The following is a 16224-nucleotide window of genomic DNA, read 5'->3' on the forward strand; positions in this document are numbered from 1 at the left end:
TCCGTTCAAGCATTGCGCATAATCGTCACTGTTCTTATTTGTTATTCTGGCGAAAATTCACTTGGTCGAAGGTCCTGTGCGGCATATCAGCCCTCTCATTCATGCAACAGCTTTGCTTCGTGCACTCATGTTAAAAAAAAAAAAAACATGAATGCACGAGACAAAACCGCTACACGAACGAGTGGGCGGATATACCACACAGGACCCCCGACAAGGCGAATTTTAACCCTCTCTCAGCCGCCTCTCAGGCAGCTGCGTTGCCATGCCCTCGACTATAACGTGCGCTGCTTGAATCGATGCCTATAGCTGCTTTTCAACGCCGCCAGTACAGAGCCGAGTGCAGTTCCTAGTGTCGATTCGCTCGAAGACACGCGTGGATCAGATATCCTGTTAGCAGTGGCCGCTTTGTTGCAGAGCAATTATTTGTTTGTTTCAGACGTCCTACTTGGGAAATTTTAGCGACCTTCACTCGTGCCAAAAAAAGAAAGCTCGCTTTGCCTAGTGAAAGGGCCTAGAGCAGTTACTGTATGTGGGCTTGACGCTGGCCAATCCGGGTGAGCAGCGTGCAGTAAGCTGATTTGAATGTTGGCCTCCGACACTTGGATGGCTCCCTACAACTCGGCGGAAGAGATAATGGGTTTGCAGCGGAGCAAGAAGTTGGCGCTTGCCACACTGATAAAATGATGCGACTGTTTTAAAGGCACTACCTCTCGTGTGCTTTTCTGAGTTTGGGCCCCTCTGTCAATCTTGATAGCTACTATACATTCACTAACAAACCTGCACCCTGCACACATCGATTATAATAATTCTGAAAAACAAAACTTCGCATTTTTTTTATAATGCATACTGCCGCGTGCTAATGGGCGAGCAGACGACGAGGACAAAGTCTGTTTGTGGCTATGTACGTACGTATTAGCCTTCTTGTCGGAGCCGTGTCTTCTCTGCTATCCCAGTGTTATTGTGTCAGTTGTTAGTTTGGTTTGGTTTGGTTTGGTTTATGGGGTTTAACGTCCCAAAGCGACTGAGGCTATGAGAGACGCCGTAGTGAAGGGCTCCGGAAATTTCGACCACCTGGGGTTCGTTAACGTGCACTGACATCGCACAGTACACGGGCCTCTAGAATTTCTCCTCCAAAGAAATTCTAGCAGCCTTGGCCGGGATCGAACCCGCGTCTTTCGGGTCAGCAGCCGAGCACCATAACCACTGAGCCACCGAGGCGGCAGTTGTTAGTAATACATTCTGGTAGAGGTGCTGAACGGATTCCAATTCCGGCCGCCGCGGTGGCTCAGTGGCTATGGCGCTCGTCTGCTGGCCCGAAAGACGCGGGTTCGATCCCGGCCGCTGCGGCTGAATTTCTTTGGAGGAGAAATTCGAGGTCCGTGTACTGTGCGATGTCAGTGCACGTTAAAGAACCCCGGGTGGTCGAAATTTCCAGAGCCCTCCACTACGGCGTCTCTCATAGCCTTAGTCGCTTTGGGACGTTAAACCCCATAAACCAAGCAACCATTCCAATTCCTATGCGCCCACCGCAGGTCATCTATGAACGCGAATTTGACTCCATTCTACCGCTTTGCGAGCCGCCGACTCAAAGGTCAGTCACCCGAGTACGGGCCCTTATCCCCTATGATCCGAGCTGCGGATGCGACAGCTACGTCTAGCGGCGGAGGCTCACCCGCTGAATTCTTGGTCCTCCAGCCGCGAGCACTACCGACCTTCCATGACGAGCTGTTCGAGGATGTGCAGATCTGGCTTTACCAATTTCAGCGCGTCGCCAGGTACAACGGCTGGGATGCGGAGCGGAAGCTTCTCAATGCTTACTTTGCTCTCGACGACACGGCGCGGACGTGGTACCACAACCACGAGGCAACGCTACCTTCTTGGGTCCGGTTTCGTAGCCAGCTGCTGGCGACCTACGCCAACACCAACCGAAGGGAACGGGCAGCATCTGGGCTGCAATCCAGGAAACAGTGAGTGAATGAGAGCATCGCAATGTACAGTCTTTGTCAAAAGTAACCAGGCTCCATTGTTTGCTTCTCATTCCCTCACGGCTTCCCTAATGATCAAAAAGTTCTTTGAAGGTTAGAACAGGGGTTCTTCTTACCATACAGAGATTTAGACCTTGAGGGCTGGCATAACAGCTTCAATATTCGGCTGAGAAGAAAAACGTGCAGCCTGGTTACTTTTGACAAAGACTGTACTTTGAAGACATGACTCGCCTGTTCAAAAGGACGTGCAAAAGAAGTGCAAACTATTCGCTGGACTTGTGCGCAACCAATCTGGCACCACTTCGGAATGTCAAGCGGAGCTGGCCACCGTGAAAAACACCCTGCAACACAACGCGCTCGCTACTATACAACCATAACGTACACACTGTATGATCAGCCGTTTTTGTGTCAGGCTCCAGCGGCTCTCCCAAAGCCCTGGGGGAAATCGTGCGATCCATTGTAAAATAGCGACTCAAAATGCATCTCTCTGAAATGTTATTGGGAAGTCATTCGGGATGAAGTGATGCACGCGGTCCCTGAACTAGCTGCGGTTGCTCTCCTACCACCGCCGCCCATCCCGCAGACGTGCGCGTCGGTACTCCGGCGGAACGGCGGGCACGTCTCTTCTCGTGCCAACTCAATTGCGTTCCAGCCGAGCACCCGCCGTGTCCCTCTGCTGGCTTAAGCAAACCTCCAGAAGACTGATGTGAGGCGGGCCCCCGACCACCGGCCTCTCTTTCACCACTGCGACGAGGCGGGCCACAAGTTGGAGATTTGTCCTTATCGCCGAGCTGGCCTTCGTGGTTTCCATCCCAGTGCCCCGTGCCTGCGCAATTGTGAACGTCCACGCGAAATTGACGATTAAACATTTACGTACCGGCGCTTCTGATCTCCCTCGTCACGATCCTCGCTCACCTACCTCTGTCCGCTCTAGTTCGCAGAGCTCCCGTCCCATGGCCGCTCACCAAGCCCCCGTCGGGAAAACTAGAACCAGCGGCCTGCGGAAGTGAGGCCGCTGACGAGAGAACAGTCGAACATCCTCTATCGCATTTATGGCCAGACGACATCTATCAAACAAAGACACGTAACAACAAAAATGCAAATGCAATTTCGAACTTATAAATTGCTATCGATGATTTCGCAGTTACGGCGTTAGTCCATACCGGAGCGGACTATTCAGTCATGAACAATATGCTAGCAAAGGAACCCAAGGGAGCTTTCACCGTGTGGACTGGACCTCAGATTTGCACTGCTGTGGGGCTCCTAATTACCCCTGCCTGCCGGTGTACTGCGAGGGTTGAACACCACGAATTCATCTGCGATTGTGAATTTGTTGTCCTCCCCCGTTGTTCGCGCGACGCCATACTCGGCCTGGACTTCTTGCAAGCTAGAGGTGCAGTTTTCAGTTTATAAGAGCCGCGAGTGTCGCTTTCGCCGACTTAAGTGATTGCGAGAGCCGACAGAGGCGACTCCGAGATGCCCGGCTTGTGTACCACTGCTGACGACTTGACGGTGCCGTATGATGGTCCCAATGCAAAGCGACTCACCATGTAACCTCGACGTTGTGGCAGAAAGAAACGTGAGCCTTCTGCAAAAGTGATCTGCAATGCCACAGACCTTGTTCGTTTACGGGATTGCTGTGCGACACCTTTGCTTACCCATTTCGGGATTGAGTTTCAGCACGCTGCGAAAGGAACAGTCGCATGTTACCGGCTTTGTTAAGCACGCTGTAATATGAGCTCTGTAGTCGCCATCGCAAGCAAGACGGGATGTAGCCAACTTTCTGTATACCGTGGACATTAATCCTGGCTTGCCGGCGCGACAGAGGCAGCGCCTGTTAGAGCTCCTTCAGGATTTCGCAGGGTGCTCTGCAAAGTCATCGAAGGTAGGGCGCACCCCAACTAGCCCACCACCGTATTATCGACGACGAGGAGATAAACCCGATATCCCAGAACCCATACCGAGTCTCTTCGATGGAACGACTGGCTACTCGGAGCCAAGTGCATGAAATGCTTACGGACGACGTAGTCCAAGCGTCCACCAGCCCCCGGGGTTCGCCTGTAGTACTGACCAAGATTAAAGACAACACGTTGCGATTCTGCGCCTATTACCGAAAGTTAAATCACGTCACGAAATGCGACGTATACCCATTTCCACGTATCTAAGACGCTCGTATTTGCTGCGTAATGGTAGATATTTCTCCTCACTCGGCCTTAAGAGTGGCTACTGGCAGATAGAAGTGGACGAAAGGGACAGTGAGAAGACAGCGTTCGTAACCCCTGACGGCTTTTATGAATTCGAAGTGCTGCCCTTCGGCCCCTGTTCCGACCTAGCAACCTTCAAACGAATGATGGACATCGTTCCCTCTGGAATGAAATTACAGGCATGTCTAGTGTACCTTGACGATTGTTATCTACACGCACATCGGCAACGCCACATCCGTTCAGGTTGCGCCATCTCTCTATAGACTCTCACGTAACACGGCCCCGCATGTAGCGCCATCGATGCAACAGCACTTAAACCCCAGTCCTGAATATGCCTCACTTCCTTTTCTGTTCACAACCGGTATGGTCCGTGTCGTCAGTCTCTCCCACAACGACCAAACATAACAACGATGTCGCCATTTTTGCTGCTAATTTCGAGTAACATCTCAACCGGCTGCGAATAGTGCTAAAGGCAATCCATTCCGCGCAGCTGACGAGAAAACCATAGAAATTCCACTTCGGTTTCCAGGAGGTCTGTTTCCTTGGTCACGACATCAGTACTGAGGGAGTTCGTCTGGTTCATGAAAAACCTTGGTTCCTATTTTGTTCTCAACTGGCCTAGTCCGTATCGTTAGTCTGTCCCACTTCGGACACCATGCTATGTTCGGTTGTTGTGGGAGAGACTGACGACACGGACCAGCCAAGTTGTGAACAGGAAAGGAACTAAGGTTTATTCAGGATTGGGGTTCGGATGGTACTGCTTAGGTGGTGCTAGATGCGAGGTCTTGTTTCATGAAGAGTCTAAGGAGAGGTGGTGTGACCGGAACAGGTACACTTTCACAGGTAGACAGCAAAGTCAAACCATTCAATCGTGCGAGAAACGAGCTATACACAACAGAAGGCTTCGCGTGCTATGGCCAACGCTTGGTTACACAGACTGTATGCCAGGCAGATGAGCTTTGAACGATCTACCAAGCACATCGCAGCATTGTTGTATGCAAAAGTCTGGCTAGCCAAAGTGTGTAATGGCCAACATTAAGCTAGGCCATGGATGTCATGGTCAGAAGCTGCAACATGTGTGAATTACATCCAACTAACAATGTTCACTAGCCTTTATTGGACGGAAACCTTCCTGGTCGACCTCGGCATCAACTCACTATGGGTTTCTTCCACCTGGAGGTAAGACATATCTCCTGATTGTCAGTTATTTTTCCAAGAATATAGAAGTACGACAGTTGACGAAAACCACAGCAAGTTCACCGATACAGGTAATAAGGGAAACTTTTGCCGGGTTTGCCATTCCAACGACAATCGTCTCATACCAGGGACCACCAATCGGCAGCGAAGAGCTCACAAAGTCCTTCCGCGACTGGGATTTGACACAATAGCCATCATCTCTGCACCCCCGCAGCAGCAGTTAAGCAGAGAGAACCATACAGACCATCATATCGATGACTAAAGCAACCAAGGAAGGCAAGGAACTAGCAATAGTGCTTCTAAACTACCGCTCGACACTAGTGCTCCTACCAACTCTACCGAATGCCTTCAAACCAAGCTTTCCAACTGATTCTCACCAAAAGCTCCGGAAAGCAATGCAGAAGCAACAAAACAAGCACGCTGAGCTGCATACTAGGAACCGTCCCCCGCTTGCTCCCGGTCAACCCGTGTGGCTGCGCACTAATAGGAACTGGTCAAAAGCCACTGTAGTAAATGTTGGCTTAGAGCCTAGTACACCGTAGGAACGGACACCGGAGGCATCTTCATTAGAAATAGAATCCACCTGTGACCACGAGTAGCGGAAAGTACTGCTGTACAAACATCGCCGAAGACTACAAGATAATGGACCCAAGCCCTCCACAATAGAACCCAGAGTACCCGATCCTCCCCCAGCTCAGCCACCGCATACAACTCGCCCGAGAAGAAAGATCAAGCGTCCTGCGCATAATCCAGGCACAAACAGTGACTTCAGATAACCTCAGATAACTTCAGATAAGTGTCGTCATTTTTGCTGCTAGTTTCGAGGAACATCTCAACCGGCTGCGAATGATGGTATAGGCAATCGGTTACGCTCGGTTGACGATAAAGCCACAGAAAAACCAATTCAGCTTCTAGGAGCTCTGTTTTCTTGGTCACGTCATCAGTGCTGAGGGAGTTCGTCCCGACGCCGAGAAGACTACTGCTGTGGTAAAGTTCCCGCTCCGGCCGAAAAAAAAAGTCTATTCGATACATACCGGAGACAATACTTACCAGAGACGGTATCCCTTTCGCATGGCAAGACGATCAAGAGGCCGCGTTCAACGAGCTACGAAGGCGCCTACAGACTACCTGATACTCGCCCGCTTTGATGAACAAGCTGCCACTGAAATTCATTCCGATGCTAGTAATCTTGGTCTCGGCGCTATTCTCCTTCAATGCCAGACGGCAATGAGGAAGTTAAAGCGTATGCTAGCCGCTCTCCTCGAAAGCACAGGCGAACTTCTCGACCACACAAAAGGAGTGTCTTGCGGTAGCCTGAGCGATCAGCATGTGCCGACCTTATCTCAACGGCCGCGCATATCGAGCTGTGAGTGACCACAATTTGTTACTATTCGGTTTAACTACGTTAAACCCCTAGCAATGTTTTTCCTCTGGGATGTGGGATGTGGGATGTTTACACTGTGACGACTACTTCTTGTTTTCTGGGCCGTGCCCATAAACCAACGACTGATCGCCTGTGATCACGGCATTCAGAAACACGGAGAGAGAGAGATAAAGAGGAAGAGGAAAGGCAGGGTTGTTAGCCAGAAGGATGTTTTTATTGCCTACCCTGCACTGGGTAGAGGGATGAGGGGATTGAAAACGAAAAGACAGAGGGGGCGAGGGGCGCACACAGCTGGTGCCTCAAGCCAGTCCCTCTCAGAAAGCTATACAGAGCCTTGTAGGCTTTAAGGGCAGTCCTGTTTGCACTGTCCAGCATGTCCTGCATGGTTTACAGACGGAGTTGCTTCTGCTCCACTGTTAGCAGTTTCGGTAGGAATTTTTAGGACACTCTCGTCATGCCCAAATACTAGGTCGCGACCTAACAGGTTTAGCAGTCTATGCTGACAGTCTCGCGCCATACAGAATAGCCAGGAAGGAGTACTCAACACCGCATAAATTACTCAATAAATTAGAAGAGAACACCCTTAGGAGGCTACAAACCAACACATGCCAAACGCCAGCTAAGTTACACCAGTGGTACCCTACACTATACTATCCGCAGTGCCCACACTGTGGAGAGGTAGCTAACCTCTACCGCTTGGTGTGGGTATGCCAATTTAGTCCCTTAGTTGACCCCATTCCAAACCCCTCAGAGGAGCAGTGGGAGGCTATTCTGCTCAGCGAAGATCCTGACCGTCAGCACTGGCTGGTGGGGAGGGCCAGCGCAGCTGCAATAACCAGTGGACTACCGGACTAGGCGGCCGACCCACATGGTCTAAGAAAATGCAGCAAATAAAGATGTTTTCAATCAATCAATCATAGGTCAAAATTAGATGTATAGGTCCAATGTTGCGCCTATCTTGTTCGCAACTTCTGGGTCTCTGGTATTACGGTCCTTTATGACCAGGAGTGAGAGAGAGAAACAGAAGGACGGAAAAGCAGAGAGGTTAACCAGGCGATGCCCAGCAGGCTGCCCTAGACGTGGGGAGGCGAACAAAGGGAAAGAAAAGGAGAAAGAGCGGCAACGAAATCAGTAGCAAGCCTTCCTGGCTGCTACTCTCCGCCGCTTGGACTCTCGTCCTCTAACAGAATCCAAGATTCTGAGGCCTTGGACAAAATCTTCCTAACTAAGGAAAGCGGTGAAAGCGCTCCTGAGGTTCTTAAAGGACTCCGGGTTGTGTTACCGACTATGAACTAAGCTCCACGACCGAGGTACGCACTTCATTAATGACATTCTCATTTCGGCTTGTGGATGGTCTGCCTGAATGCGGCTCGCTGTCCACTGATGTGCTGCCATCTTTGAAACGGTTGTACGACTCATTGCTCATTGCTCGGTTGGTTGTGCCCATCAGTAGCTCATGGCATCATCCCCGAAAGCCTGTTGAATCTAGCGAATGATTTCCACTTCGGTTTTGCCAAGATTCTGTCAGAATTTGACGCAATACCACTGCTGATGTTGTCCCGTCATTTTACAAATTACTGGAACCTGACCACCCCTCACTACACGGCCTCACGTAAAGGCCGACTGGCAGCGACTGACGCTTTATGCAGGCGAGAAAAAATTTGCGCATGTTCATGAATGTTCCCTCCATATGGCAACCGCAGAAGACTACCCTGCTGTATTGGTTTACGCGGGAAAGAAGTTTCGATACTTTTTGAATGCAGCTCGTAAGCTGCTTGGACCACATAAAAGCTGTGCGCTTGCGCCAATTTGCTGTGAACTGCTTACATGTCTTCCTTTTCGGCGTGTCTTATTTTTTCCTTTTGTTTCTTTTAAGCCATACCTTTTTGACAGGCCTTTTCTGGTCCTATGGCATCCGTTGCCTGCGTTATGCATTTCCTGCTGTTCCCTACGCAACCCAGGATCCCATTTGTTCGAAAGTGAGAGTGCTCCCTAAGTGAATCAGAACCGTGCGTATGACGCGGGCTTGGTAATAGGAAGGGGTGCTTTTGAGAGTTCTCCAGTAGCCGTTCGTTATCTATGCCGTGCCTCAAGAGCTATTAGTGAAGGTGGTACTGCTGTGCTTACCACTTCTTCACCTCGATAAGGAGTTAAACATCTACGAGTTTCTTAGATTTTTGCGACGCCTGAGACTAAGTGTTTTGATGATGATCTAAAACCCGAAGCTCGGAAAAATTCGCAACGTCAGACGCCTCCATGACCCCGATAACCGCATACACTTAGAAAAACTATTGTGAATCTGCTGAACCGGAAGATGGATATTCGGCTTGCCTTCCAGCTTGATTCGGTCTTCCGCAAAGAAATGTTCTTGGCCTCCTCTTTTGGCTCCTATTGATGGCCTATTTTGTTCAGGTTGAATGAGTGTATGTGTGTGTGTCCGTGTGTGATTCTCCCGTTTAAACAAAGACGCTTTTCAGAGCCGTTAACGATCTCTAAGGATATAAATCATTGAGTCACGTGTTGGGAGTGCGGTGTGCGTACATTTGATAAAATGGCGCTAGAAAGAAAGTGTCCATAAACAGGAATAGATATAACGGTGGTTTGTGCCCACTTTTAACATGAACACGCTTTGAGCGGTGACAGGCAACATCATCAGCTTCTATATGGGTCTGAACCCATATCAACTGGGCCATTTTGAAAGCTTAAGAGGCGCAGGGGTGGTATCTGGTATCCTTTCACTAACCAAAGGCGTTTTCGTCTAATTACAGGTTCGGCGTCAAGCGATACAGTTGTACTTTGCCACAGTGTACCGGAAGGAGCTGCCTAAAGAGGAAGCTATGGTGATACCCCGCGAGATATGTTCATTTCCTCTTGCTTCTTTCTTTTTATTCTGAGCAGACGCAAAATAAGAAAAGAGCTGTAGACGAGGGCATGCCCCAGGTAATCGATTACACGGCAACTGCGACGCGACCCGCAACCGCAGTAGCCAAAACAACAGTTAAAAAGCAATCAATGCATCCGCAACCGCCATAATGACCTTTGGCGCAGTGCACTGCACACAAGATAATTTGGGCCTAGCCGATTTAATCTCAGCTGAAGGACTGCCAGTCCAAATGAAAAGAAAACCTGTCCTCTATGAAGAGCCTGTAGGGCTAGCCCTTATTACACATGCAGATGTGCTCATAAGAACATTGTGGAAGAAGTTTTTTTAACACAGTGTGTTGGTAGCTGACATACTGCTTAAACTTAAAAACTCTGGCACAGAACCTTTGGCATGGGAAGAAAATGGGCTAGACCGATCACGACACATCACAGCCCCTATACATCAACGCTCGCAGAGCTAAGGCAAGCGGCTGTATCATGAGCGGCCTTGTTCGCAATACTAATAGCCGGGCACTTCCGAAGCCGATTCCCTTGTACACGCTTTTACTTTTTATTTCACGTGGCCTCTTCTATTTGTTCTACTTTTATTTTGTCCGCGGGCCATTTTGTTTTATCCTTCTCGAAAGGCTTGCACGCACTTCGCAACGAGCTCGCCCATTGGCCAGTGCAGCGGGACGCGACTAACGCTCGGCAATTAGGCCGTATTCCGATACGCGCTTATATAAGGTGGGGCACACAGTCTCGCCAGCAGCTCAGGGCACCGCAAGCGTTGGATTACGCGACCCACATCGTGACATGATCGCACAAGTGAGTGAGTTTCTCGTTGTTACCAGCCGTGTTTTACTAACGTTTCTTCTCTAAAAAATTTAAATTCTTGATTTGAAACGTGAGAGTAGCGCCAGCTGAGCCGGAGTTGTGTACTTTCTGAAATGAACGCCTGCAAACGAAACAGCAACAGACCGACTTAAAAAAAAAAAGATATTTCTGTTAGCTAGACTGGTTTTGCTCCAACCGCCGGGTGATTTTTTTTTATCATGAAGCATTGTGATGAGCAGCAGGTAGTGGATGTAAAAGTGTGGCGTATTGACATGCTTCGTTGTTTTAGGTTTTCGCTTAATCGGCACAGCAAATCTTTGCTGGCAGTGCTTGCTGCCAATATTAATGCCATGAACATAATCAAATGTCAAACCACCCCAGAGTGTTCTGTTTTTTTTTTTTTTTTCACGCACCGGTAAGGCATCATTTCCATATTATCTGAGATCCCTATCTCAATATACACGCACTTTTGAGGAGAGTAAATCGATCTTCTATAGGTGTCTATACCTTTTCTTTTATTATTGGAAGTGAGCTGTCAGCCGCCAGCGCTAGTTCTTTTTTAACTTTTTTGTGAGCGGTTTGCACTTTCTTAGCGTCTTTTTGCTTGCTTTTATAAGCGTCAGGGAAAAGAACAAACAATATACTGCTCATAAACTCTCACTCGCTCTCCACTCTTTAGGGTACCAGCTGTCTCTGCCTATTATGAGCCAAGTTATTTCACTATTGTTTTTACTGGCGCTAACCAATAACGTATACAATTTGCTTTTCAGAATAAATTGTTGCAACAAGAAGTTGTGTGATTGGGCTCTATAATACCTTCTGTTATTTTTCACGGTTCTTGCACTTCACTGCTTTGTGTATTTTTCTTATTTTTATTTTACTTCACTGCCTTGTTGTAAGCCACTTTTCCATCGCTTTCTTGTCACGTTCCGGAGTTTAAGGACGTCACCATCAAATTCAGCGCCGCACAGGCAATGACAATACTTGAGTTCCCAATGAAAGTGCCTGTCAGCTGCACTTTGCGGTTAACGCATTCGTAAATTAACCTGCCACTCATTAATTAGCGCGGACAGGGTTCGTGCTGTTCATTAATAGCGTTTGAGCATATAGTGGTCCACCGCAGCGACGCACATAACAATGCAGACAGGCGGCCAGACTTTATTTTTATTCTACCTGCAACTAGCATCACGCGCAAGGTCTTATTCCCTTGTCTTGTTATTAATGGGTAAATGAGACAGGTCAAGATCTGACTTTCACGCTGTATTTGGCTGTCGCTTCTAAGAGGCTATAGATTTTTGTCGCAAGGAAAAATTTATTTCGTGGTTGTTTCGTTATGTAGGTACTCGCAGTTTTATCACACTGACGAGTTCTGTTCTTGGGTGGCAATACGTATGCATGTTCTATTACAGCTGCGTTCAGTGAGTTCAGTATTCAAAAGACTACGCTAAATTTTTGCGATCAGCCTTTCTGCCTTTGGTCTCAGAAGCTTTGCGGTAGAAGAAACAGAAATAAAGCCTTGCTGTTTGACACAACATTACTTCACGGCATATTCATTGATAACTAGCGTCGAGCCACAAGAATAGTGATGCTCAAGTTTGTACGCGTAAAACAGCCTGCACGACATAAATAGGCCCTGGAATTTTGTTTTCGCAAAATTATGCTTGCATACAAAGGAGAACCGCTCCCTGCAAAAGAAAATACTTATAGGTTGTCAGACTGCCCACACTCCTCTTGAAAAATAAGTATATGTGGGTCTGCTCACCTCAGCATCCTATTTGTCTTTTTTGCTTCACATAAAAATGTCGATAATAATAATTACGCAGCTTGATGACACCACAGGATGCCACTAGCAGCTTTCATAAAGAAGCGAAATGCACGAAAGCTTAAAGGGTATAGGCACCTAATTTTGGTGGCATGTTTTCTTCTCTACAAGGATACTATGCATAAACCACCATGTGGTATTCGCCTTCGGCCGCTAAATAATTTATAATCAAAATTTTCAGTCATGCTGTTTCGGTTTCAACAGCCGAACGATAGTTGTGACGTCCAAGTGTGATTATGCGTCACGTGAGGCATAGAAAAACGTCGATATAATCGCTGCTTCACCATTTCAATTCACCACAAAGCGGAAGCAAGCCTTCCTTAAGAGCTGGAATGACACTGAATGTAGAAGGAGCGATTACATTGCAGTTTTTTCATGCCTCATGTGACCTATAACTACTCTTTGTAGTCGTATTCATGCCTCGGCTGTTGAAATTGAAACCGAAACGGGACGAGAAAGAAATTTGATGATAAATTATTTTGCAATCGTAGGAGAATACCACGTGGTTATTCATGTATAATAACGTCCTATGCATACTTACAAACACGAAAACACGCATCCAACAGTTAGGTGTCCATACTCCTTTAAGACAGCGGAAAAGTGCTCAGCAGTTGATTGAAGTCATTCCTGAGGGCATACTTTAGGAACTTGTTCTTAGATACAAAGACATATTCTTCCAATATTTTTACTTCGGTGCGCGTCTTGCATTGCAGGCATTCTTCGTGTGCCTCTCTGTGGCTGCCGCTTCGGCTGGCGTCCTTGGAGGCTATGGAGGGCTCGGACTGTTCGGCGGTCTAGGAGGCTACGGCTACGGACACAGCTATGGCGTGGCCCTTGCAGCCCCGGTGGTTGCCAAGGCTCCGGTTGTTGCCGCTGCTCCTGTTGTCGCCAAGGCCGCCGTTGACTTTGTTGTGAGTGGGGTTTACGGTCCACACTTCCGGCTGCACATGCGAGAAATCTAGGCTCTCCGGCCGAAAGCTGCACCAGCCAGAGCTCCATGCCCTGAGGCCAGTAAAAATCACTTACACAAATCATCTGCGCAGGACACTGCCATCTTATTGCAGAGCGCAGATACAGCCTCGAAACACACTCTGAAGCAAACAGAAGAGATTTATTGGCAGAAGAATTTAAAGATAACAAGTAAACACACGGAAATTAAAATCATTCATTACGAAATGACAATAGCCCTTATCAGTTCAGTAAACCTGAAGATTCGTATTAAGACTGTTACCTCTGTGTAGTATATTTAATTTTTCTATTTTTTTTTCAGGAATAGCATGCCAGGCTAGTAACCTGTATGCATTAAAATCTTTTTTTCTCTCTCTCTCTCTCTCTCGGTCTCTCTATTTTTTATTTTGCAAAATTTTTTTTTGTTAGTAATTGTTACGTTTTATAGATCTGAGACCTAATAATCATGCAGCCTTCAAACGTTACTCTATCTGACCTTTTACTTGGAAAAAACAGCGCTAGGACGAAGGACAAAGAAAAGAGGACAACAGGACCGGCGCTGACTATCAACTGAAAGTTTTATTAGAAATAACACGCAATATATTGATTGATGTATCATTGTAGCTTTTGGTGTTGCCATGCGCTTTTGGTTTTCGATGGAGTATATATTGCGTGTTGTTTCTAATAAAACTTTCAGTTGATAGTCAGCGCCGGTCCTGTTGTCCTCCTTTCTTTGTCCTTCGTCCTAGCGCTGTTTTTTTTCCAAGCAACATGTACCAACTAGCTCAACTCTCCGTTTTATTGACCTTTTACTTGCTTCGTCTCCTTCGCGATCACAGGCTCCGCAGGCCACCAAGTTCGGCTACCTGACGGTCGACCCGTACGGAAACACTCAGGCTCGCAACGAGGTGTCGGACGCGAACAACCGCCGCGTCGGCTCCTACAGCTTCCGGGACGCGCACGGCATCACGCGCAAGGTCAACTACGTGGCCGACGCGCACGGCTTCCGCGCCGCGGTCAGCACCAACGAGCCCGGCACGGCCGTCTCCAATCCCGCTGCCGCCGCTTTCCGCACGCCGATCAAGACGGCGGCTGTCGCCGCCGCGCCGGTCCCCGCAGTGCCGGCCGTGCCCGCGGTCGCCAAGGTGGCGACCGTTGCTGCTGCTCCCGTGCTCGCCTACGGAGGATACGGAGGTCTCGGAGGCTACGGAGGCTATGGCCACTTCGGCGGTCTCGGATACCTTGGAGGATACGGCTTCGGAGGCTTCGGTGGTTACGGTCACTTCGGTGGCTTCTACCACTAAGGCCTCGGCTAAAACTGCAGTACAAACAGGACACACTGTTTAACTGGAAGCTGCACCATGCTGGTTCAAAGACTCCTATAGTCTGTGGTCTTAACACCATCGCCGATAGATAGTTCGTAAAGAAGATTTGGGGTCATGCTTTGTATTGATTCCGTTATAGAACTGTTCACATGCTTTTTTAGTGCGGAATAACTTCTAGCAGCACTCCCCGGTTTTCAGCGGTGTGTATGTCTGTGTTAATTCTCTTAGCAAGTGTAACTTGGTCAGTGGACACCTCAATCACGCTGTGAGAAGGCGCTGGCGTCCACTTATAAATTGAGGCACTTATGCCCCTTTCCTTTTCTCAAAACCAGCGGAAGGTTTACACTACGTTGCTTTTGAGAGGAAAGGTAGATAACTGGCTCCAAGGAACAGCGGAAGCCTCAATCGCACTTTGAAGTACCTGGCGGTGGTGTCCTCCTGCAAAAAAAATCCGTGTTTTCGCAAAATATTTGGTGCTTAGCAATGCTAAACCACCAGCTATTTTTTATTGTTTTTTTTGGGGGGAATTTGATACCGGACCAAACGAGTGACATCATTTGAAGGATATATTAGCTCTGACGTCAGAATTGCTAGTTACCAGTGGCAGAAGGAGTAGAAGATAGGTGAAGGAAAGAGCCTTTTCGAGAGTGCGAACCTTGGACATAAATTCTGCAATTTTAGGCTATATGTATATATTCTTGCATGACATGTTCAACGGTATCAAGTGCAGTGAGGGTGGTGCGGGCCTTGCATTTTACTGACGTCTGGGAATACTGCTGCATCCCTCTGCTGTCGCTTTTCGACCCAGTGTTTTACTCAACAAAGCTGCAAATGCGATTCAGTGCTATGAAAAGCACAATGAACGTGGCAGTGCACGATAACATAAAAGAACGGAAAGGTACCATGCAGCGAAACACGCCAAGGTTTCTAACATAAGCAAAACATGTTGAGAGGAGCGCGAGGAGAATGAAAGCCACGTGCGTGCATTCAATATTTTTCTTTTGTCGCTGCCAAGTGTATTCTTCAAGCGCCACAGACAGGCTACTTGAAGGCTGCATATGGCCGCATGTTTGTTTTTAGGGTACTTGTAACATTTCTGTCTTCGGGCCTCCCACTACAGCGGCAGAGATTAAAAGTATTATGAAGCGTTCATTCCTTAAAGCCGACCCAGCCATAGAGAATAACACAAAAGAAAATTGTCTGTCATCACAACAGATTTTTTGTAGTACTTTTGGCCATGAACTTGTAACTACAGAAGTGTTTGTAGTAACCACAGAAGTTTTTGCAGTAACAACAAACATTTTCTGCAGTATTGTACTGTATCTCTTCGTAGCCAGAGAACTACAGAAAACTGCTGCAGTACAACAGAAAATCACTACAATAATACAAAAAAATCTGTCGTTACGAAAAATAGATCATTTTGACATGTTTTGGACACTTTTCTCTCGTTTTTTCACCTCGGAATATTCATGCCTCTATGAGCACCATCCTTCCAACCGCAAAAAAAATGTTCAGCGGAAGCACTTGTTACAGATTTATGTCATTTTGGGCACTCCTCCTGAGCCTCTTTCTAGCGCCCGTGTAATGGCTGTTCCCGCGTAGTATGCCTTTATAACTTTGACCCGAGACGGGTTTAAGAACGAACTTGCAACATTTCGAC

The 16224-nt window shown here is 47.9% G+C and overlaps 1 protein-coding gene across 1 annotated transcript; it reads left to right on the forward strand.

Moving 5' to 3' along the window:
- Positions 1-1539: 1539 nt before the first annotated feature.
- Positions 1540-14616, forward strand: LOC149342134 (uncharacterized). Its single transcript, XM_089546757.1, has 3 exons — positions 1540-1967; positions 12950-13202; positions 14079-14616. The coding sequence occupies exons 1-3, from the start codon at positions 1540-1542 to the stop codon at positions 14541-14543; spliced, it is 1146 nt and encodes a 381-aa protein (XP_089402883.1). The 3' UTR covers positions 14544-14616.
- The last annotated feature ends 1608 nt before the right edge of the window (positions 14617-16224 follow it).

The sequence above is a fragment of the Amblyomma mixtum genome, chromosome 5 (assembly GCF_055824585.1).
Source record: "Amblyomma mixtum isolate Tamu chromosome 5, ASM5582458v1, whole genome shotgun sequence".
Lineage (NCBI taxonomy): Eukaryota > Metazoa > Arthropoda > Arachnida > Ixodida > Ixodidae > Amblyomma > Amblyomma mixtum.